The following is a 25,716-nucleotide window of genomic DNA, read 5'->3' as shown; positions in this document are numbered from 1 at the left end:
GCCTAAATGAAAGGATTCCACATCAAAGACCTGACCTCCCTATTAAAGTATCTAAAGGAAAACCTACAAACGTAAAATCTATTCAAAGGCAAATTGCATGTAGCTTATTGTGCAATGCATTAAGAAAAGGAAAAAAAAAAAAAGCTTCATAAGAGCTATATGGAATTTGGTAAAATTATATCACAAAAAATACAAATTGATCTTAAGTATAAAGAAACAAATTCTGAGCCAAAAATTTATTATAAAATTGCTCTGTGATCAGCTAGGAGGGGAGTCTCTATGAAGAAATTCAGAATTTGTCACTTTTTCAATCAAAATTTCTGATTACAGTGTAATGTTAGAAAGGTTAAAAAGAGAACAAATCATACATTTCTCAATAGATTTAAAACCTGAAATTTCTAAAGTTAACTTTTAACATCAGGAAAAGTAGGTTTTATTATAGACAAGAATGGAATGAAGTAATGAAATATTAATAAAAGTAGAATAGATGAGACAGTATAGATAAAAAATACTTTTTAAAAAACAAATTAAGTTTTCTACCATACCATGAATGTAGTTCTGAAGTTATTCAAGTCAGTAAAGAAGTCTTCCACGGACACCTTCTTCACATCGATGGCAAAGTATCCCATTACAGTCTGGTATAACTTTTCCATGTTTTCATGTAACTTTGAAAGTTTCTCATATTGTTCTTTTGCACTGATAACAAAGCTGTATGCTATAGTTAAGGTATTATTCTAAAATGTACAAAGTAATGCTTTAAGGGGAAAAAAAACTTTTAAATCCAATGTTTTAGTCTAAATGTAAGGGAGAATTTTTCTACTCCCTTCTTAACAGTAGCATAACTGCAAACTACCAACTAAAAGAGTGACCATTAACTAGATTTCTGTCTTGTGCATAACTGCAAAACAGTAAGACTAAGTAACTATAGAATAACACGTGACTACACCAGGGTCTTGTGCAGACATTGTAACCATTTGTTTCTGTATCATATAAAAGCCACCATGCTCAGACCCCATTTTGCTCAGAATTTGGAGGCAAGAACCCTCTAAGCCTGCCGGCAATAAAAGCCTGTTTTGCAGTGGCTCTCTGTTTCCCGGTCTGGTGTGCTGTAACATAATAGCCACCATTACTACATCTCCAATTTCCAAAATTACCTCTAATAGTTAACCATTCTTAAAGTCAGTCTATACGATACAGCAATGAAATCTGAAATTTTATATCTAATAAATTTTGGTAAATTATCAGAAAATATAAATATTTATATTAACATGTTTAATATTTCTCCTTAATAGAATATAAGAAAAATTTTCTTCCAATTTACCATAATATATTTGAGGATCATGCAGTATAACTTAAAATTATAGTTCAGTGGTTACAGTTGAGTAATTTCAATGATATTGGAATCAACAGTATAGGCATGTGTATAGCAGTTAAATTGGAAAACTTGGGGTCCATTTCTAGCTCTTAAATCTGGTACTTGTGTGTTTGTAGGCAAATGCCTTCATGTCTCTGTGCCCAATTTCCTTCCTATAAAATGGGAATAGTAAAATCGCTTATTCTGCAAGGACTAAATAAATAAATACAAAGTTCTTAGAACTTTGTGAGTGGGCATTTAGTAGCATATAAATATTATTATTCTCCACTTATTTCAAATTTAAGGTCCTAAAAGCAAACAAAAATAAATTAAGAGTTACATGAAAAACTTCTCATATTATGTAAACAAATCAATGTTTTAACTTCTCTTATGAAATTTGTACGTAAATTCTCATATGCATTCCATGATTGAAAATGATTATACACACACGGGGACATGCATACAGAAATGTTCTCCTCTCACTTATTCATAACAACATAGTTCAAAACATACTGAAATTCAGAAGACTAATTTAATGTCAATGTGATAGTCACTAGCATTAGAAAACATTTTCTAAACAAACAGAATTTTTTTTGCTGTGTGACAAATTGCTGATGCAGTTATAGATATAAAGATATAAAATCACCGAACCATATCCTGAAAAGTTGACTCTTTTAGACTATTAGTCATAACTGCCTATGGTTCTTTTAAACTGGGACATGTAAAGAAAAGGAACATACACAGCTAAACTTCCAGAACTCATTTTATTATATTTGACTAATGCAAAAGTATAAACAGAAATTAGCAAAATTTAAAGCAAAACAAAAAACTAGATTCAGGCCAAGAAAAAGAAACCAAAAATAGAATGTTTGTATGTAAAAAAAAAAAAAAGTATCCCACAATTTCAAAAAAATAGAGTTCTTCTGGTCACAGGATAAAATAAGGAAAATAGTAAAGGAAAAGACAATGAAAGATCAAGAAAAAAGAGACAGCATTGCTGCCAGGCAGGGAGGAAATCAAGTTTTCCCAGAATCGAGTTCAATATTTGTGAAGAGATAAGAGAAATATGTGAGACACCCAACAAAATAATTGATAAAATTCATTACAAAAACATTGATATACTTCTAATTATTTGATGTTTTGAGAAATCTATTTTCTTTTCCTTTACCAAGACTAAAGCCAAATTCTCATGAATTTCCACTTGAATCACTATAATCTTCCCATTTGAAAGGTATATGACAACTAGATGTGTTCACATGTATTGAGCCACAAGTATTTTGACTTAACCAACTAAGGAGCACAACTAAAACTTAGAATTTTTCTACTACCTGCAAGTATTACCTATTAATCAAACCACCTACCACGAATATAGTCCAAATTTATTCTTAGGTCATACCATCATTAGTATACTTAGGCCACCAAGGATGCCCATTACTTCCATAAACAAACTTTGCAAGGATCAGGTTTAATTAGTTACATGTGTTTAATGCCTTTAACAGAACTTCTTAAATACCCAGGATCCAGCTGGCCATTTAATAAGTATTCATTCAGTTCTACTGTATTACAGACACTCCTTTGGGCACTAGGGAAAATAGTAGTTAACAAGATTAGCAAAGTCCCTCTTGTCACCAAACATACATTCTGGAGGTGTGGAGACAGATAAGAAAATGAATGAGATTTTCACACAGTGATAGGCATGACAAAGAAAATAAAAATTTTTGATGTTATATAGAGTGACAGAGGCTAATTTAGGTTGGGTCCTGGAAGGGAAAGTCCTGGCTAAGAAGGTGAGATTGACTAAAACAACTGAGGCATGACTGTAAAAGAACAGTGAGCACTAACAGGTACAGCACTCTCTTGTAAGTTAATAAGACTTCAGAAAAACAAAACATCATTATAAATTTGAGGATTGATAAAGGATGCAGTGCAAGATATTTAACTGAGTCTTAAAAGTTTGTTGAGAATGGGTTAAGAGGAAGAAAGGTAAGAAAGGGAAAAAAAGAACAAAAGAGGAAAAGGAGGAGAGAGTAAGAATAATTCAAGGGAAGAAAAATCTGCTACAATAAATCACCCGGTTACCCAATTTCCCACTCATATAACTGGGCCATTGCACAAGTTTACATTTCACCTGTTCAGATCTATTTTACTTCCTAGGCACAGTTCCATTAAAAAAATATATTAAATTCCTTTACCTGCAAAATGCTATATGTTATGTGGTATAGAATATAGATGTAAGTAAGTCTTTTTCTCAATGACTTTACTGGGACAGTTTTAGCATCTACCCAGTGATTTCAGAAGTGTCTAAAGCATTGCTATATACTGAAACAACAAAAAAGACAGTGTGAAAATAAAGTGGGATTTCGATGAAGAAACTTAAAGAATATAACATGGGAAAGAGTCAAATAACTTGTCACATATGTTGTCATAAATACTAAAATATGTAAATGTCTACCAAATGATTTTTTTCTGAAAGACTCAGAGAAGGGATAGGAAAAAAGAAAGTAGAAAGGCAAGTGCTTGTGTAAGGAGAATTTCAAGGACAATGCTCCAATATCTACTTGTTATTTTCCTTAAAATAAGAAATATTACAGAGTTTAAATGTCAAAAGGAACAAGCACTATATGACACAAATCCTGCCATTTTCTTAAATTTCTCACAGATTAACAATTTAATGAGCGTGTACATCTCACATAGTTTGCAGATAGTAATTCTGATGACTCTGCCTCCAATTTATGTTTCATATTTTTCAAGCAAATATTTACTGTGAAACTATTCAACTCTAATTAGAGTTCTGACCAGATTTAGCATTGGAAAATAACAATTATTACTAAAAAGTCAATGATACGTGAAATAATTATGCATATATTTTAAAGGATGTACTAAATTCATATTTTTATTATATATTAAGCAGTACATACAAAGAAAGACCATGCACTGAAAGAATAAAAACATACTATAATTGAGCGCTACTAGTGACATTTCATATTAGAATGAAATTATATCTTTATAATTTAAAGCAATTCAATTAACAGTTTATATTTAAGAGTTCACTAAAACAAGATTGTTTAAACTAAGTATGTACTTGTAAAGATGGATGCTTAACAACTTAAATATACATATTCTTTCAGAATTGGTTGATGAACCAATCATTTGATATGTGCTTCAACTAATAAGCATTTAAACTTAAAACAAAGTTTGAGTGTTAATAACAAACTTTCATTAAATACATTTTACTCATTGAGCATTTTAGCTTCAAAATTCTTCAATTTCCTAAGATGTAAGAAGCTCACAATTTTCCATTTTAATAAGATCTGTATAAATGCATTTAATATTCAAAATCTGACTTGTTGTCAGTCCTAATTAAAGTAAACAAAGCCTTGCAATGAATGAATTTAATTACTCCGAAACTAGTATGTCTAACTAAGATGAAAAGCAAACGAGTGCAATCTAATCTCGGCAAAGAATATTTATGATTATAAGCTTTGTCAATAGCAAAGTGCACCAACTGTTCATATATCTGACTTCCAAGAGATACATGAATGCTAATCAGTTCATTAGAGGCTTCTAGGTTGTGATATTTAGCGACAGGATGTAGTAGCTTTCTTGTCCATGGAGTATAATTGTACTCAGAATGAAAAATTGTTTCCAACAAAGCATCATCCTTCCTGTTTCTGATTTCCTGCTGGTTGCTTTTTATGAGCTGCATTCCTTTCATGAAGCTGACATTATTCAGCTTTTTGTGTCATATAAATACAAGTGTGGATATGTCCTGAGATTCTCTGCTGAGCAGCATTCTACAACCTTTACTCCAAGCTCAGGAATTCATCTTAGCTCCATAAACCTGAGCTTTATAATTAGTGCACTCACAGTGTATTACCAGAAGCTAAGTGCAAGCAAAATCTTTTCTAAACTGCTTTCTATCTATAGGGAACAATAACAAGTACTTCAATTAACAATACTTAATGATTAAAATAATAAATTCTCACATGTGAACATGTTTAACATGATAAAATGAGGGGAAAATGCTAAGAATGATGAAACTGATGTAATTCCACAATAATACATTTATTTTAATCATACTTTGGCAAATAAGGAGACACAAAAATATATTTTTGATGGATAAATGCAGACTTCATCTTTAGTTGTTTTTTTTTTTTTAAAAAAGACTTACCCAGTACAGTGATAAAGTCACCCTTCCTAATGAAAGAAGAAACTGAAAGGATAGGGAAGATACAAAAGGAAACAAACACATTAGCCTGAAGTGATTGTTGCTCGAGTGCAATTTTATGATATTTCCCGACAGAGACAGAGAAGAAAGCTAAAATTGAACTAATTCACAATTAAGCTAAAAGCATATACAATAAAATCTATGACAAGGCAAATATTAATTTTGTGACTCACTAAATCCCAGGAAAGAAGAGGTAGAAAGAGAAAAAGTAGTTATTTTATGTCAAGAACCTCAGTTTAAAATATTAGGAGTGTCTATTTATAAGAGCTCATATAGAATTCAGAAGTCCATATGGGATTTTAATAATACATTGTAGTAATATTTTATTATAGCGCAAAAGATATCACTCCCTAATTTCACAGAATGGCTTGCAAAGTAACTCAACATTAGTTTCAGAAAATAAAAAAGTTTATTACTTCAGTTACTCATTAGAGACTAAGCTCCAAAGTTAGCGATAAAGATAATTGAATACAAAGGAAACACTAAACAGGACACAAGCCTCATGCTATTAATTTATATATATATATATATATATATGTATATATATATATATATACATATTTGTCAATTTTATTTTGGATGAGGAGAATATCTACACAAGTAGTGACTGTCATAAACTCCATTTTGATTTTGGAATAAAGTGGTATTTCTAAGGGAAATATTAAATTTTGTAGAGTACGAGATAATTTCTAATATACACCAACTCTTGAAATTAAGCTGACTAGACATACCAGTTTACAAGGTCTGTATCTGCTCCATTAAACACTTCAAAAGTATCTAAAGCATATCATGACTTCATATTCACACTTCCTCAAACAAGGCTTTAATATCCTTTCCATTTATCATGAACATCAGAAGAACATAAGGCATATGGAAGGGGAAAGATGAGAGAATGTAACTATTATTCAAGTTGATAAAAAGGAAAAAAGAATAGAAATAGAAATACATTTGTGTATTATTCATAAAATATAAACACTGAAAAATTTCCCTACAAGATGACAAAAGTTAAACCTTCTACAATTTGGCACTACAGAATGAACTCTGGTTATGCAAATACACCTAAAACGTTAAATAAATTGTAATTCTAGTTGACTAGTGACTTAACTTATTGAGATATCAAAAGGATATGGACATCTTTGTCACAAACTTGTCATGCAAGTCCTCAGGAGGGGGAAAGGTTTCCAAATCCTTTTCAAGCTGGTGAAGCTGCCTTCCCATCTGCTTCAAATTCTTTTCCAGCGTTTCTACAGAGACTAAAAGAAAGTATATTAAATGCCTTGAAAGGACAAAATTATAATATATAAAAGGTAAGACACTCTAGAAACAAAACATTTGTGAAAAATCCCATAATAATAATCCAAGAAAAGTCTAAAATTTTAATTTTAATGTGAGAAATTATAAAAAAGAAAAATGAATTTCACTAAATTTTTTTTAACTTTTCGATTTTTAAATCCAGTTATAAAGAAAATTCAATAAGAGACTAAACATAAAGATGAAATTTAAGAAATGCCCCCACACAAACCACATTTAAGAAATAAGTTTTTAAAAATTAAGAGTTCTTGACCACTATGTTACAAAATAATCAGTCTATTAAGACAGAGGCAAAGTTAAAGTATGTTTTTAAAATTAAACTTATTCAAACATAATTTTAATATTTTTCATAATCATTTTTTTTAAAGAGACAGGGTCTCACTTTGTCACCCAGGCTGGAGTGCAGTGGGGCTGGATTACAGCTCACTGCAACCTTGAACTCTTGTGCTCAAGTGATCTTCTTGCCTCAGCCTTAGTCCTGAGTAGCTGGGACTACAGGCTCATGCCTCCATGCCTGGCAAATTGTTTCTTTGTAGAGACAGGGTCTCACTGGGTTGCTCCAGCTTGAACTCCTGGCCTCAAGAAAACCTCCCACCTCTGCCTCCCGAAAGTGTTGGCAAAATCATCTTTTGAGAGGAAACAATAAGTAGATGGGAAAGATGAGGGAAAGTGCTCTCTGTTGTCCAAGCCAATCTATGACACCGGAAGAAAAAGTATCAGAGGCTGATTACAATAACAAATGTCAGGCTTTCTTTACTGACACACTGGGGGTACTCTGTATTTATTATATAATAATTAATATGTTTCCTTCTTTGACTCTATGTTGCTTTCAGTGCACAAGAGGAATAAGTGGTAAACCAGGGCACTGCAGAATTATCACAATGTACTGCCTGTCCAGCAGGATAGACGTGAGGAATTATTTCTAAGAATCTTTGCATAGTCAATTTTACATGAAACTAGAAAAAAGGCTTAACAATACAAAAAGAAGATACAGTGGCCTAAACCATCTTTTTGGATATTTGCTTTAGGTACAGATATATTTTGGTTAAAAAAAAATCTGTTACTTCTGATCAATGTGAACTATATCAAACGATATATAAAAATGAATATAATAATTCTAGGCAATCTGCCATTGTCAGGATTTGAATTAATCCTGAAAAATAGATTCAAGTTTCATCTATAAGGATGGTAATATCCTTGGAAGCAATCTAAATGCTCCCCAAAATGGGACAAATTATAGTTTTTAACTTTGGTTCAAAAGAAAAAAATAGTAAGCGGACATGAAAAATAATGTTGTATAAAAACACAGAATTTTTTTTTTTTACCTAGTTGTGCACAAAATAACATTTACCACTCTGACATTAACAGCTTTTAATAAAACCTGAAAGTATTACTAAAAAATTTTTTAGCAATCTAATTTTCAGACACAATGCTTAATGGGTCCAATGACAGAACTCTTCCAAGAACCACATAGTAGCTATTTGTGCCTGAAGAGTGATGATACTTTAACCTTTGACTCTCACTGTGGTGAAGCCATTTTGATGTTATATTCATACATATTTTCTCAGAAGCTTTTTACTTCTCATGTATTCCTTTTCTGTGATTCTTAAAACTGAGATAATAACTCAGATAATAGTGTTTATGAAATGTTTGCATCATGGTAGCATTTAGTATATTAATTCATTTCACTTGTGTCCCCAATATCTTGCTGTGCCCTGCTCATAGAGGTAACACATATATCCTATGTTATGCTCTTTCAATGTCTGCTTGTCAATTATCTACAACCAAGATGCCTGTTTGATTAGGCCTATGGTGTTTCATTTACTCTTCTCATTTCCAGTTTTTTTTTTTTTTTGGCTTCTTTTAAAGTTCTCTGTCTGCATTATAGATTCCTCTTGCTCTCCTAGTCTATTTGATCTCTTCTCTAATGTCTCATTAGCATTTGCTCTATCATTTTTCTAGAAATCTTACAGGTGGTTCAGTCACTTTTACACTTCCCAAAACTTTGAAACTTCAGATTAAATAAAGGATCTAAAACACACAAAATCCTTTCATTAAGTAAATACATGCTCACTGACATTTGTAACCCATACATCCACCTTGTGCTACAGGTTCGAAAAAGAACTTAGTGTGTCAGTGGTATAATGATAGTAGTAATTGTAATAGTAGTGATAACAAAAAATAATAGTAAAGATAGCATGTAAAATTTGCTGAATGTTTAACTATATCAAGTACTAGCTGAAGTATTTTCCATTAGTTAACTCATTTAACCCTCACAAGAACATCATGAAGTAGGTATTATTATTATTATCATCCTTGGTTTACAGTTGAGGAGACTGGATCTGAGTGGGTAAGTAAAAAAGTCAAACTAAAAAGCAGTGAAGTCAGAATTTGAACTTGGGCAGTTTTATTCCAGACTTTATTTTTAACCATTCTGATATACATAAATTATTAATTATATAAATTACCATTTTATTTTTATAGTCCCTAACTCCCTGTCAGTAACATTTAAATAAACAGATATAGTTTACACATAATGACTGGTTTCTTGTACATTCTTGCCTATTGGAATCACAGTGACTTAAAGCACTTAAGCACTTAAGTGAAAGCACTTAAGCATTCTAGATGGATGGATGAATGAACAGTCAGGTATATAGATGCTACTATCTTTTTTTAATGAACAGTTAAAGTGGTATCCCACAATGGAACAAAACTACGTATGTAAATACTGTCTTAGTTTGCTTAACCAATTTTATTATGCACACACATGAGATTTGTAAAAGATCTAGGGAACGGACAAATGTAAGTCTAAGGGACTCTCATAGACTAAAACCACAAGGCTAATGTTGGGAGGGCACATAGATTGTTTTTTTCTGACACCAAATACATTGTTCCAACATCAACTGGATGTCCTACAATTCAGTTCAATTCTGACATCAACTACCTGGACTTAATGCAGACTCCATAACTTAAGGATAAATTCTTCAATTCTGATACTAATTTCTCAGAGTTAGTGTCAGACTCTATAGGTATAAGGGCTCAGTCCTTCAAGACTGCTCTAATTTCAGATGCCAGCTGCAAGTCCAGGGGGCCACCCATACTTCTGACTCACTGGCTATATTAATAAATTTGGGGATTCCCACAATCCCCTCCCTTAAGTTCCATCATTTACTAGAATGACTCACAGAACTCAGGAAAGCACTATACTCACGATTATACTTTTATTATAGGGGATATAACTCAGTAACAGCCTAATGGAGATGTATATACAGGGCAAGGAATGAAGTAGTGCAGAGCTGTGGTGTCCTCTCTCAACACATCGTGTGCTCACTAATCCAGAAGCCCCATTATCCTCATTGTTTCAGAGTCTTTACTGAAGCTTTATTACAGAGGCCCAAATGATTAAATCACTGGCCATTCATGGTGGAGCTCAATCTCCAGCCTTTCTCCTTCCCCACAGGTCAGGGGGTAGGTTGATAGAACTGCCTAATAGACAGGGCTGTCCTCAGAGGAGGTCAGCCACTTGTAGAGCCATCCCACTAGTGACCACTTCTCAGTTAGGTGAAAAGGGGGCTTACTCCACCAGATTAAAGGTTTGAGCTTGTTCCAATTCTTTGGTTGCCAGTGGGTCAGGAACGACTTCCTCTGTGATCTGAAACAACTTCTCTTTAGGCTCAATTTCCACATCAGGAAAATGGGAAGAATCTCACCTCCAATTTTTTTATGTCACAGATATTTCATAAGAGATAATATGCTGTAACATGGGATGAAGAATTTTTTAAAAAAAGAGTATGTTATTCTTATTCTTAGAACTGAATAAGAAATGAAATGCTTAAAGACTGAAATAAGTGACATTAGAATTAAATGAAAAGTAAAGAAAGTCATCATCATATTCATCATTGTTGCCACCATTACCAGGCCAGGAAGAGTATTGTCAACCTAAGAAGTCAACCTAAGAAGAGTAGTTGCTATTTTCAAGAATAAAATATTAGGAACATTTTGGGTATATTCAAACACTTATGATCAATGTCACAGAGAGTAAGTAAGCTTTCTTTAAAAATGGTTCATGCTTCATCATGTCCCATTTATTTATTTTTGTTGCTGCTTTGATTGCCTTTGGGGATTTCTTCATAAACTCTTTGCCTAGGCCGATGTCTAGGAGAGTGTTTCCAACATTTTCCTCTAGAATTCTAATGGTTTCATACCTGAGATTTAAGTCTGTTATCCAGCGTGAGTTGATTTTTGTGAGAGGTGAAAGGTGTGGGTCCTGTTTTAACCTTCTACAAGTGGCTATCCAGTTTTCCCCAAAGCTTCTGCACAGCCAAAGAAACAGTCATGAAAGTAAACAGACAACCTACAGAATGGGAGAAAATTTTTGCATCCTATGTATCCGATAAAGGACTGATAACTAGAATATACTTAGAACTCACGAAAATCAGCAAGAAAAAATCAAATAACCCTATTAAAAAGTGGGCAAAGGACATGAACAGAAACTTTTCTAAAGAAGACAGAAGAATGGCCAACAAACATATGAAAAAATGCTCACCATCCCTAATCATCAGGGAAATGCAAATCAAAACTACAATGAGATATCACTTAACTCCAGTGAGAATGGCCTTTATCAAAAAGTCTCCAAATAACAAATGCTGGCGTGGTTGTGGAGAGAGAGGAACACTCCTACACTGCTGGTGGAACTGCAAACTAGTTCAACCTCTGTGGAAAGCAATATGGAGATACCTTAAAGCGATACAAGTGAATATACCATTTGATCCAGCAATCCCATTGCTGGGCATCTACCCAAATGATCCAGTGACACTCTTCAAAAAAGACACCTGCACTCGAATGTTTATAGCAGCACAATTCATAATCGCAAGGCTATGGAAACAGCCCAAGTGCCCATCAATCCAAGAATGGATTAATAAAATGTGGTATATGTATACCATGGAGTACTATTCAGCTCTAAGAAACAACGGTGATATAGCACATCTTATATTTTCATGGTTAGAGCTGGAACCCATACTACTAAGTGAAGTATCCCAAGAATGGAAAAACAAGCACCAGATATATTCTCCAGCAAACTGGTATTAACTGAGTAGCATCTAAGTGGACACACAGGTGCTACAGTAATAGGGTATTGGGGAGGTGGGAGGGGGGAGGGGGGCGGGTATATACATACATAATGAGTGAGATGTGCACCATCTGGGGGATGGTCATGATGGAGACTCAGACTTTTGGGGGGAGGGGGGGAAATGGGCATTTATTGAAACCTTAAAATCTGTACCCCCATAATATGCCAAAATAAAAAAAAAAAAATATTAAAAAAAAAAAAATGGTTCATGCTGCTACTCTACAGATGGAAAATCCACTAAGCCATTTCTTATGCGTCATCTGCAGTCTCTGATTGCATGACTTGTACATTACAGTTAAGTGGATTTAAATGTAATTGACCCAACCTCTCACTGTTGGTTTTTAAATAAGGACCAAAACACACTTGCAAGAGAGAAAAGAGTGTGCAAATTCTAGGCTAATAAAATACAAGCTAATGTTCTAAGCCATCTGATGGGCAAAACTAAATTAAAGAACATTTTAACAATTCCCTTGGTGTTTTCTTTTTCAGCAATTATTCTATTTCTAGAGACAGTTCCTTGATGTATCTTCAAACATAATTTTAGCCACACATTTCACATGTGTCAAGTTCTTTGCAGTCAGTAACAATATTTTTTGTATTTGAAATTCCAATGATATCAGGGAGTTTTAAATTGTACACTTTCAAAGAAGTGTTAATTTACTTGTGTCTCTGTATGTGACCTGTGCGTAAATTTTATCTTTCAGCTTTGTCATATTTCTTAACCAAGAAATTAATCATATTATTCCTTTTCATTACTTAGAAGAAAAGTAACAGAACAGAGCCATCAACAAACAGAGTTGACTAGACTATTTTGAGGCAATTTTGACTTCTGTATTTTAGTCAGTTAATATTCAACCAGATGGGATATCTCTCAGTCACCTCAGACATCATGTGTGTCTGCCTCCAATTAGCTCCTTATCTGTAATCTCTGCACCTCAGTGGGCAGAAGGACCACTGTTCTGTTTCCTGTACTAGAAACCTGTTGGTCTTGACCTTTCTCTTTCAATCCTCAGATCCCAACAACCATGACACCTCAGTCATTTTACTCGACAAACAGTACTTGACTCCTTCCTTTCTTAAGACTATTCAAGTAATCATAAGCTTATCTCACTCTGATCTCTGGTCTTCTATTATTTGTCTCCAATGTTGTCTCCACACTGCACATTTGGGCTTCCAGACAATCAGTAATTTAAAGATGTCCCTTCGCTATTTAAAGCATGCCAGTAAACTGGATATATAAGATCTGAGCTGTTAAATAAGGCTCCACCCACAACCTGGCGGCTCTCAAAACAACTGCTTGCAGTTTACCTGCCCTTCCTCATCCATTCTGTACCTGATCCTGGAAATGATGTGTCTCTCTGCCTTGCCCACTTCACCTCTGGGTCACAACTATTCATACTTTATAATCAGTCAAAAACTCCAGCAAGTTCCCTACCAAGGTACCCTTTCTACTCATCATAACTGGTAATTATCTCTATCTTTTCAATTACTACACTCTATTACATTTATCTTTTTACATGTCCTTCTTCCACATGGCTGGGAATTCCTTAAGGAAAGATACCATTCATCTTTGTATCTTCAGTTATATAACATATTGCAGCTGCTTAAATGTTTGTTGAAGGAATGGATTTTGGATTTAACTTTAACCTCTTGAGATAAGAGCATTAAAAATGAAATGGGAAAATACAAGAGATTAAATATCTAGGACATTAAAATCTAAGACACAGACTTTTCTCCAAGTGTCTTGTTATTAGGATGATTATACACCAGAGGTGTTTAAGAAGCTTTAGAATAAAAGTTAAAATCACAACTATAAATATTTAAGTTAAAACAATCATGAATATAGGTTTTTATAACATGATGGCCTTTATGATTTACTATATTAAGATTCCAAGTAAGAAAGGAGAGGTTACATATATTTAAGTCATCTTTGTAATTAAAAAAATAATCCTCTGTGTATATTTCCTGGAGATGTTGGTCATTCAAGCTTAATAAAAAATCCCACATTCATTCTTATATATCATGATACAATCCAGGGAAATTGATTTCTTTAAAGAAAGCTTAAACAATAACTTATTACCTTAGACAATTTAAACATTTAAATTAAATTAACAATCCTACGCTCACAGTAACAACTGTTTTATGTGGCAAATTATTTTCAGGCTCCCAACAAAATAACTAGTTTTCCTAGATAACTTATAATAAATAAAGATATTTTATAAAGTTATAACAATATTTTATAAATGCAAGTTAAAATAATAAAATTGGATAGACAAGATGGACAAAAACAGTCAGCAGTGTAAAAAATCCTGAATATTAAATAGGTGTCTACAACAAAACCTAAATTCTTGGATATCACTAAAAAACCCAACACACTACAATGAAAAAAATCACAAACTCAAAATAAATTGCAGAGCTTGGTTCATAACAGGCAAAGGTAAATTAAAAGAAGCAATGAATGGCGAGTCATCCTCATCAAGTAGCTATAACTTCCTCAACTCAGATTTTCTTTCTTCTCATTATTCTGATTCTTGATGGGACCCCATGTAATAACACACCACAATTTGCACTGCCTAATTAATTTACTATAACAAATGCAAGGTGGGCTTTCTTCTGCTGTTTTTATATCATATTGCAAAATAAATGCCTATATTTGCTATGGAACCTAGAAAAAGCAAAGGTAGAAGGTAACTGGAGAAAATGGTGAGTACAACTCATTAAAGGCCTCTAGTCAGTTCCGCTGAACCATTTTAGCCACTCTGAGGAGAAAGAGGCACCCTTGCACTCTACAACTATGAAGAGCGTTTTAAAGGCAAAGAAGCTTTTTAGAAGAGAAAACTGTATTAGTGGGAGAAACTCATCTAAAATAAATCATGTTTACCTGTAAGAAGTTGGGAATTCCTTTAGACATGCAAGATGCTCAAGAACATAGTAAATAGCAAATAAAAAGAGGTGCATAACAGAGATGTTTGTAACAATATTCAAAATGTTCCCTCAGTATAAATTTTTGTGTACATATATATATATATAGGAGGACAATATTTCTGCTATTTACTGCATTTCAGGGTAATTACTAGTGCTCATGTGTGGCTACTGGAGACCAGGTCAGCCTCACAAGTGCTGGACTACATAAATTCAGACTTGAAAAATTCCAATTTTCTTCTCAGGTCTAAATCATTCTCCTGAAATGCAAGGGTGTACTGGAGATCTTTCCTTGATGTTTAGTAGGCATAGGCATCTTAAACTCACATTTTCAAATTAGAACTTATCTTCCTTGTTGAATTTGTTCCTACATGTCAGTAAATGATTGGTTTTACAACTCTGCTCTCTCATATCCCACATATCTAATCATAGAGCACATCCTGTTGGTTCTAACTTCAAAATACATTCATTTTCTAAATATTTCTCACCACCCTTGCTACTCTTCCTGATCCAAGCCAATATTATCACTCCTCTGTATTATTTTAACATTTGAGTGTTTTCACTGATTCTGCCATTGTTCCTCTACATTTTTTTTCTTAACATAGCAGCCAAAGCAATCCTTTAAAAATTTAAGCCAGATGTTGCTCTTCTGCTCAAAACTTTCCAAGGGCTCCTCATCTTAGAGCAAAGTCAAATTCTTACAATGGCCAATAATGCCTTGTAGGATCTGTTACTTTTCTGACCTTATCTCCTATGATACTTCCCACCCTCACTCTGCTCCAGCCTCACTTCCACTCTTGGGGTCTCTACACTTGCTCTTCCCTCTGCCTAAAAGTGTTTCCCTCAAACAACAATATACTGTGGATCCCCACACCTCCTTTAGGTTTTTGCTCAAAGGTCATCATCTCTAAGGGGCCTTTTCTGACCACTCAATCTAAAACTGCAAAACAAAACAAAACACACAAAAAAACATACATTGACTTCCTTCTTTGGTTTAGGTTCTATATCCATCACCTAAAATGTAAACTTCAAGACAACAGAGACTTTTGTGTTCATGGCTCTGAGTTCCTGGGATAGAAGAGGTACTCCATAAATGAATACTGAAACAATGAATGGATGAATCTTATGTAAGCCAACTTTGTTGATTTTTTAATTTTCTTCCTATCAAGCACAATCCTTACTAATACAAATACCCAGTAGCACAGTGCCAGCCAAGCAGCAAGAGTGCAATAAACTTTACTCAAAGAATCCTTTCCTTATAGGGTCAAAGCACCAAAAACTATCAATGAGCACTGGTTCTTTTTTCCATAAAATATGTAGTATGAAAGACATCTGCTGAGAAAACATAGTGATAGACATGTTTACACGGCAAAAGAGTCTCAACACTGATCAATTTTAAATTTAAATTAAAAGATGACCTCTTCTGAGCAGACGGGAAGATTATCCAAGATCATAGTGTCCTTAGGTTTTCTTATGAGTCTAAATAAACATTTGTAATATTTCTACCACTTAGATCACTTATTGTAAGTTATTAATAGTTCATATATTAATATGGCATTCCTTAATAATTCTGAGCTGATAAATTTCTTTTTTAAATAATATACAAACACCTCCAAAAAAATAAACTCAGAGTTGTTGAAGAATTTCTGGAAATCAGTTGTTTTTAAAGGCTGCTTAGTATTAGAGTTTCTTTTCCAAAAGTAATCTTTTGTCAAAGTTAAAAATATAAAATAAAAATAAAGTGTTTCAGGCTAAAGCAGCAGAAGAAAAACAGAATCTTCTTTCCAAATTCCATTCCCTATGCTAGTATGTCCAACTGGTGAAAATGCATTGAGCTTCATACTTATGATATGTGCAATTTTCTGTATATATACTATTCTTTAATTTTTAGACAAGTACACGCATTTCTCAATAACAAGCCTATAAAAGGCTGGCTGCATATTCTAAAGCTTACCTGGCTGCATATTCTAAAGCTTACCTAAGTTTCAGGTAATACAGTTAGAATCTGTTCAAATAATTTCTGACAATATACATCAAAATTCTATAATCACATATTATTCACATGCTCATGTTTACCTATACCATTTATAACTGGCAGATGTATGTCAACAAAAATAATCACTGAAAAATAATAGCAACAAATGTATAGACCATTTATACAGTGTTCACTAGGTGCTTGTTCAAGCTTTAAAAACACATTAGGTTATTTAGTATGAAATGCCTGATTTCCTTAAGTACTAAGTTTGACAGTTGATATCTCTGAGATTTTAATTTGATACTACTTGTTTTATTTTTATTGTGAAGGTACCTCCTCAGTCTTTCAAATGTATGTTTTAGCTTGTTATTATCTTTCAAATTTTTTAAGAGCAATTTTTGTGAAACCATGGATAAATCAAAAATTCAGATTATTTTTAAATATGAGTTCCGTCATGGAACCAATGTAGCATAAATAGCTCAAAATATCAACGAAGTGTTTGAGAAGGATGTGGCTAATGAACGCACAGTACATCGATGGTTTTAGAACTTCCATTCTGGTGATTTTGATCTTAAAAATGAGCCACGTTGGCAACTTAAGAGCAAGGTGGATGATGAACTGAAAGTTGTAGGGGAAGCAAATCCATATCTACCTATGCAGGAATTAGCAGCAAGGTTTAACATTACTATTCCAATAATATTGAACCACTTGAAACAAATGGGCAAAGAAACTGGATAGATGGGACCACATGAATTAAACTAACATCAGAAGAGAAATCATCTCAAAGCCTGCCTTGTTTTGCTGTCACAACATAAAGGCAAACCATTTCTATACTATATTGTTATACGTGATAAAAAATAGATTCTTTTTAACAACTGCAAGCATTCAGCCCAATGGTTGGAAAAAGATGAAGTGCCAAAACATAGTCTAAAACTGAATATTCATCAAAAAAAGTTACTAGTATCTGTCTGGTGGTCCAGCTATCGTATTATCCACTATAGCTTCATGAAACCTGGTCAATAGATTACAGTGGGTATCTACTACAACAAACTGGATGAAATGATGAGGATGCTTGTGACTAATCAGTGAAGAATGGTCAACAGAGACAGGACAATCCTCTTGTAAGACAACACTCAACCACATGTTGCACAAACAATGCTGCTCTAACTACAGCAGCTGGACTTGGAAACTCTCTGTCATCCACCGTATTCATCCAGACCTTGCACCAACTGACTACCACTTCTTTAGACAACTTCTTGCAAGGAAAAATATTAAATTCTCAACAAGCTGTGGAAAACACCTTTCACAATTTCATTGCCATACACTCTCCAGATTTCTTTGCTGCTAGCATAAACAAGCTACCATTAAGATGGCAAAACTGTGTCAATAGTTTAGGCGGATACTTTGATTAATTGTACTGCTTCTTGTTTGAGATATAATAAACTACATTTTTTATTAGAAATCGGACATATCATATTTAACGACCTAAAACATTTTAACCTTTTTAATCCTTAAAACAAAACTCTGAGTTAGGCTGGGCGTGGTGGCTCACGCCTGTAATCCTAGCACTCTGGGAGGCCCAGGCAGGCGGATCATTTGAGCTCAGAAGTTCGAGACCCTGTCTCTACTAAAAAAAGAGAAAGAAATCAGCCAGACAACTAAAAAGTGTGTGAATATATAAGCATATAAATAAATAAATAAAATTAGCCGGGCATGGTGGCACATGCCTGTACTCCCAGCTACTTGGGAAGGTGAGGCAGGAGGACCGCTTGAGCCCAGGAGTTTGGGGTTGCTGTGAGCTAAGCTAACGCTACAACATTCTAGCCTGGGCAACAGAGTGAGAGAGACTATGTCTCTTAAAAAAAAAAAAAAAAAAAAAAAAAAGGAAAAAACTCTGAGTTAAATACTACTATTGTACCCCAGGAGGTAAGAAAAGAGATTAAAATTATACTTCTAGCAAGCTGGGGTTTAAATCCCAGTTATTTAAATCCCAGTTAAATCTAGCTTTAGAGTTTATGGTCTAAAAAGCAGTTTCTCCCATAGTATAATATTTTTATAATCTAATTGTGATCCTATTTATTTTGCCAACTAAAGTCATTTATTAGGGTTATTGTTGTTATTATTACCTGCCAATAAAAATTTTCTTAAATTCAGAGGCATAAATGAATTTCAATTTTAACTAGATTAGCATTTTCACATGGTAAAAAAAGAAAAGAGTATTTCACAAGCTCTTCAATAATAACCCTTAAAAACTGAATCATTTCACAATTTAATGATAAATGCTTTCCAGATATTCACTTATTAGTGTGATTTCCCATAACTTTCATAAAATTCAAATGGTGCTATCTCCGTGTAATGATGGGAGTGATTACAGGGATGATTGCAGTGGGTTGAATAGTATCCCCCCAAAACTTAGATCCACTTAGAACCTCAGAATGTGACTTGCTTTTGCAGACGGATTTAGTTAAGGATCTTTAGATGAATTGTTAATTGAAATTGTTTTGTGACTGAAATCATCCAATGACTGATGTCCATAGCAGAGGTGAGGACAATGAGATACATGGAGAAGAAAGGGATGAGAAGTTGAAGACAGAGACTAGAGTGATACATCTAAAAGCCAAGGAACACTAAGCATTGCTGGCAGCCACTATAAGCCAGGAGACCCTTCAGAAGAAACCAAACCTACTAACACCATGCCATCTGGTCTCCTGAAATGTGAGAGAATAAATTTCTGTTGTTTAAAGGAATCCAGTGGTAATTGGTTACGGCAGCCCTTGGAAACTAATAGAACTACTCATTTTGCAGCAGCATAAATACAGTCTGGTTTCTGGAGAACAGTTGGCAATTCCACCTGCAGCATCTGACTATCTTCATGCTTCTTCCCCCCCATTGGTTACATGTCGACCTTGCCACCAACGAGAGTCATAAGATTGCCCCAGTCAAAAGTGTTTGCCCCATCCACTAGTTAGGTTTCTTTGTAGTATACAATGTGCTAAGCCATCCTTCAGAATGGACTATTCTGAAATTTTCTTTCATCTACCTTGTCTGTAATTTCCCACTACATATTGTAAAACTGAGGGGCAGTACATACTATTTCACAGCCAGCAGCTTAAGAAAGCGCTAAGACCTTGCTTGTCACTAGTAATACTGTCCTGTTACTTGATATTCACTACAGTTCATAGATGACACTGACAGAACTGCTCAAGTAGCTACTTCAAATCAGTAGCTAGCCAAAAATCTGCAAACACTGTAAACTGTTAGTTTCTTGAAAAGATTAATGCTGTATTGATGCCACTTTCAGTCTGTTAACCTCCAAAAAGATATAGAGGTCTTCCTGATGTGGTTTTCTTCTTCATCATCATCTATCAGCCCAAGCAACAGCAGATTCAGAAAATGTTCCTAGCTCAGTATCTCAAAAAGCAATCTTTAGCTGCAAGTAGTTCCTCCATGCCCTGTGTTTTTCAATGTCAGTCTACAGAATCCTTAATCCTTCCAGTGATTTTGGCCATGCTCTCTCTAGTCCACTCTGCTGCTTTCCAAAATAGTTTATATTTGCACTATAAAATGATTACCTTTACAACCTCATATCCAAGTCTCCAATTTAAAGTTTTGATGCCAATTCTATATAGATAATCCCTGGAAATAAACTGGCAGGATTTAAATGTGTGCTCCCTTACCAGTACACCATGCCTGCGGTGCACTATAAATATTTTTCATAAATCCTATAATTATCTTGGATGTTTATGTTCCATCATATCTTTTTGTGTTAAAAGTGTTAATTTGTTGAATATAAAATTTTACATATTGTACCATTTTGGTAAGTATATGCAAACTTACATATAAATTATATATATGAAATTTTTATTTCGGGGTATTATGAGGGTACAAACATTTTGGTTACATTTTATGACTTTGCCTCACCCAAGCCAGGGTTAGAGGCATGCCCTTCCCCTCCACAATGCTGTGTCCTTTAGTTGTGCGAACTAAAGGACACATACCCCAACCCCCTAATCCCTGGATAACATTACTACCATGTGAGCACCATAGTGTTAATCAGTCAGTGCCAATTATATTTTAAAAATAAATTTACCTTTTATTATATTTGGCTTGGTTTAATATTATTTTAGAATTATTGATATAACCATTAGATGGCTACAGATAATCAAATTAGATATAGAGACATAATGATATAGAAGTCAGAGGCTAGCTTTCTAGATATAGCTTTTAGTCCATGGTCTATCTATAGAACCAGTGCTACACAGTGTAGAGATATCAAATGTTTTCATTATTTCCATTGGATAATGAAAAAAATAGTATAACCACCTACCTATGCCTCCCTTTTAGAAAAGTGTCAACAAAAAATTCAGAGTATTACTTTTATCAGTTACCTGTTTATATTAAAATTACAACTATCATATTAGCAAAATAGGGATAAGTAGGAAAGAAATATACACATGGATACAGTGAGTAAAAGAAAAAGACAAAACAAAAACTTAGTACTACAGCGTAAATAAACGCATTCTAAAACAAAATCTAGGAAATGCGACAGATCTAACTCTGAAATTAAATGTGAATTTTCATGAATATATTTATTTAGAATGCTTTAATATAACCTTATACATGTACTAATTTACATTTAATATCTATTTGAAAGAGGGATTGAGGCATACTTATAATTATTTAAAATCATGCAATAATTCATGGTTTATAGAAAAAGTTTTGATATTCCTAAATCGATTACTAGTGAACATACAACACAGCAAGTCTACAACTACTACTTCAACTGATCTGATAAAGTAAAAAAATCATTCAGTATGGGCTACTCTATTCTACAGCCAAAGAACTCTAAGCAAAAAAGAAAAATGTCTTAAGTTAGTATATTATAATAGTTTGCTAAGGCTGCCATGACAAAATACCACAGACTAAGTGGCTTAAGTAACAGAAATTTATTATCTTACAGTCTAGATCCCAAGACCAAAGTGTCAGTGGGTTTGGTTTCTTCTGAGATCTCTCCTTGGCTTGCAGTTGGCCACCTTTTCATTGTGTCCTCATGTGGTCTGTCCTTTGTACAAGTCCATCCCTGAATGGCTGTTAGTTAAAAATGTCCTCTTCTTATACAGACACAAGTCAGACTGGATTAGGGCCTACCCTAAAAGCTTCATTTTAACTAATCATCTCCTTAGAGGCCCCATCTCCAAATATATTCAGATTGTGAGATACTGGGAGTTAGGGCTTCAACATAGGAATTTATGAAAGACGCAACATTGTCCATAATAGTTAGAATACATTTTTGTGTTCTTTATTGAGAATTCAATAAAAGCAATATCCCATATGTTTGTCTTCCATAACTAAATTATTTTATCATAAATACTTCCACAACCAACAATGTGCCCTCTCAATGTGCCTTTACTCCATCATATAGGCAGAAATGTGTAAACTAAAGTATCTTTTCATAAAACTCTAATATCCTACCATTGATTTGAAACACCAGCTGAATTAATTTATCTCATACAAGTTACGAGGCTCCAACCTACAACCTCTATGATGTAGTGGTTCAAAATAACACAATTTTAGCTATGTTGTCGACTCTGCTGCAGGGGATATAAAGTGCAATTGTATCAATAACTGATACTGAATATTCAAAAGACATATCAAACAACTAAATTTTAATTGGCATTTTTGGAAGGCTATAGTGATAAGGAGGTTAACATGTCTGCTGGTTACAGCAGATGAATTTGAAATTTTCAAACACTATGTGGTTTCTAGGTGGCAGCCACCTGGAAATTAAGTGTTCTAAGCACTCACAGTAGGTGAATAAAAGATAAACATTTGGTATTTAGTAAGGCATTTATCATAAAGTGTTGAAAATGCATGAGGAACCGGAAAACAGGAGATGTAGTTGAGCAGACAAATATTTGGGTCAAATCAAGGAATTGCTAACTGAAAACCATATAAATAGAGTCTTAAAATCAGAAAGAAGTATATAAAATGGAGGAGATAAGAAATAATCAAATCTAGGTTATAAAAGAATGATCCTGAAAGCTAAAAGTATAGAAACAGGAAAAAAGAGTGGCAAAATTAAAAACAGGCAATCATTGAATCCACTCTGATAATACACTGCATATTATATTGCTCTTTTTCTAGAAGTGAATTCTATTCCTAGCAGTCCCAGGGATAATCCTTGGTCTAGAGCAGCAGTTCTTAAGTGCTGGTATAAGTATTTCTGGGACAGCTATGAGTTTATTCTTAAAGAAAGAGTATAATATGCTGAAATTTAGATGAGGTTCCCAGTAGGCATCAGGAAAAAGTACACAAGAGAGGGTGACATTTACTTTTAAGTTCCTTGATGAAGGAGAAAACTAGACAAGGTTCTACATCACAGCTGCCACTTCCCATAGATTTAACTTAGGCAGAATCCAACATGCAGCTCTGAGTGGAGGTGTTGAAGGCTATAAAGAGACATGACAAACTGAGAGAAAAGAAAGGAAGCCAAGAAGGATTTTCTCAAGTAAATAAAATTTAGAAGATAAAGTTAAGGCTGTAAGAATCATCAGTCCCATTTTATGGCAAAATACGATTCTAATACCTATTTGAGATGCAATGGAAGTGGCAAGACCTGCTGGATATACAAGTGTGGATCTTAGAAGGAAAGTCTGGGATTTTAGGTGTAAGTCATTAATGTAATGCTGGTAGTTAAATCCTTGAGAATTAAAGAGATCATTTAAGGAGAAGACATAGGAAGAATAAAAGACTCAGTATTAGGCAAATAACAAAAGCAATATACACAGACTGCACGGAGGAAGTAAAGGATATTGAGAGTAAGAGGCAAGAGCCATGTGGGACCAGAAGCCAGATGTGAGCAAGGTAGACTGAGTTGCACTAAGACACAGAAATTACACCTTGGACCAACAGCAAGACAAGAACACAATGCCTGACACAGAGTAATCCCTCAACATAGGCTTATTAAATAAATGTGTGAATAAATGAATTACAGACTAGACTAGCATGGCATTTCTAGAATTCAGAGTTGATTAGGGAAGAATGGAAATATATGGTAGAACTACTAGAAACCTAAAAAGTGCTAAGGTGATGCTGTAAAACTACCTAAGTTTTATTTTAATATACCACCCCAAATAAACAAAAAGTCAATGTGTCATATTTTCTAATCATTAACAAAATAGCATTCCAATTTTATAATGAAACAGATTATTGAGAAGTAACCAATAAAACTTTTAAAGATTAGAGTCAATTTTAACTGTTTAGAGAAAAGAAAAATGAATCTACCCCTAGAAGTCCATAAGAGAAAGAAATATTACAGTGGTATACAGAAATGCGATAATGACCCCAAAATATTTTCACTGAAATGCAACAGAAAAGCTGTAAGCTATTATCTCTTAGAAAAGAAGCAGTCCTAATGAAGTAGATTTTTGAAAATTGTCATACAGGTAAGCTCCTTAGATGCAATGAAAGTGCCCCCTGCTGATCTAGGAGTGCCTAATGACCAGGATTTGTTATGTCTCAAAAACAAAGGTACTTTTTAATTCATGTGATAGCTCACTGAGGAGACTTCAAATCTGGAAATTTTTAAATGAAGATATATAAAAACACTGAAATTCTCCAAAGCAAACATAGACCTATTTTATCCAAAACACTTTACTCCTAAATATCTCATTCATTAATAGAGCAATATAATCAGAAAAAGAAATTCTGCTCCATAATCACCTACATTATAAAAAATATCTCAGTGATGGCTTTTCTATTTTAAATATGAAGTTGGCTGCTCCGTGAGAAACATATTAACGGTATCTGGTGACCCATACACATACGCCAGCCTCCACTGTAACAGATGGAAACCAGAAACCCCCAAGGCCCCAGAACGCTCTGCTGAAACACCAAAAAAGAAAACAAACAGAAGAATCAAATTACCAACTTACAACTCTGCAAGTCCTTATGAAAGTTAAATATTTTTAAAAAGCAAAATATAATATTTATACAGAATTTTAAGTATAATCAAATGAGTCAACATAGATAAATATTTCAAAAACTGAAGTTATAGTAAAAACTGCTAGAAAATAAATTCTACACTAAAAAATACATCTAAAGCAAAGTATGTTCCAGCTTACTGTTCGGTTTTAGAAGTGTTCAGTTTTAGAACTAGTATGAAAAATAGTGCACTGATCATTTGCAAACTGTCATTATCTAAAAATACTTGCACTGCTTTAATTCTTGTTAAAGTCCTAATGTTGATATAATCTATGACTCAACCATCTTTTTCCCAGAAAAAGAACACCCTCTGTATTTCAAGGCAATTTTTACCACTTTTTCATCCACTACTCTGTTACTTATCAAACTTAACATCCATCAAGAACACCCATTTTCAATTTTGTTTTCATAATATTTGCTCAAATATTCCAAAATTGTAGAATTCTCACTTTAGGAAACTTGATTTTCCTCAGTAAATGAACCAATCAGTTAAAAGCTATTTTGGACATTACCAAGTTGAATGTTTTTACCCCATTCATTTCAACGCCTTTCTGACCTATCCCACATGGTTCAATACAAAATAATTATTGTAATAATTTCAATTATTTTTGTTTCTTAAATTCCATTAAAACATCTATGATATATATACACATGTTCTTCTTATATCAAGGATATTTTAAAATAGCACAGGGACAACGTAAGTAATTCATTATCATTAGAACATTAAGATTTAGTAGTGAAAAATAAAGAAGCTTATTTTTGATCTTATTAATAAAAAATCCAGACTAATTATTTCCAACTTTTTCCCCCAAAAG

General features: G+C 33.6%; 1 protein-coding gene across 3 annotated transcripts in view; it reads right to left on the bottom strand.

The window, feature by feature from the left end:
* DIAPH3 (diaphanous related formin 3) overlaps positions 1-25,716 on the bottom strand; it is a 467,480-nt gene that overhangs the window by 166,655 nt on the left and 275,109 nt on the right. For all 3 annotated transcript variants that reach the window (XM_076009404.1, XM_076009403.1, XM_076009405.1), the window contains 2 exons: positions 6,712-6,835; positions 546-711 (listed from right to left, as the gene is read on the bottom strand). In XM_076009404.1, the coding sequence (XP_075865519.1) occupies positions 546-711; positions 6,712-6,835 (290 nt within the window). The remainder of the gene's footprint in view (positions 1-545; positions 712-6,711; positions 6,836-25,716) is intronic.

Source organism: Microcebus murinus, chromosome 13 (assembly GCF_040939455.1).
Source record: "Microcebus murinus isolate Inina chromosome 13, M.murinus_Inina_mat1.0, whole genome shotgun sequence".
Classification (NCBI taxonomy): domain Eukaryota; kingdom Metazoa; phylum Chordata; class Mammalia; order Primates; family Cheirogaleidae; genus Microcebus; species Microcebus murinus.
This window is presented reverse-complemented; position numbering and strand designations above follow the sequence as displayed.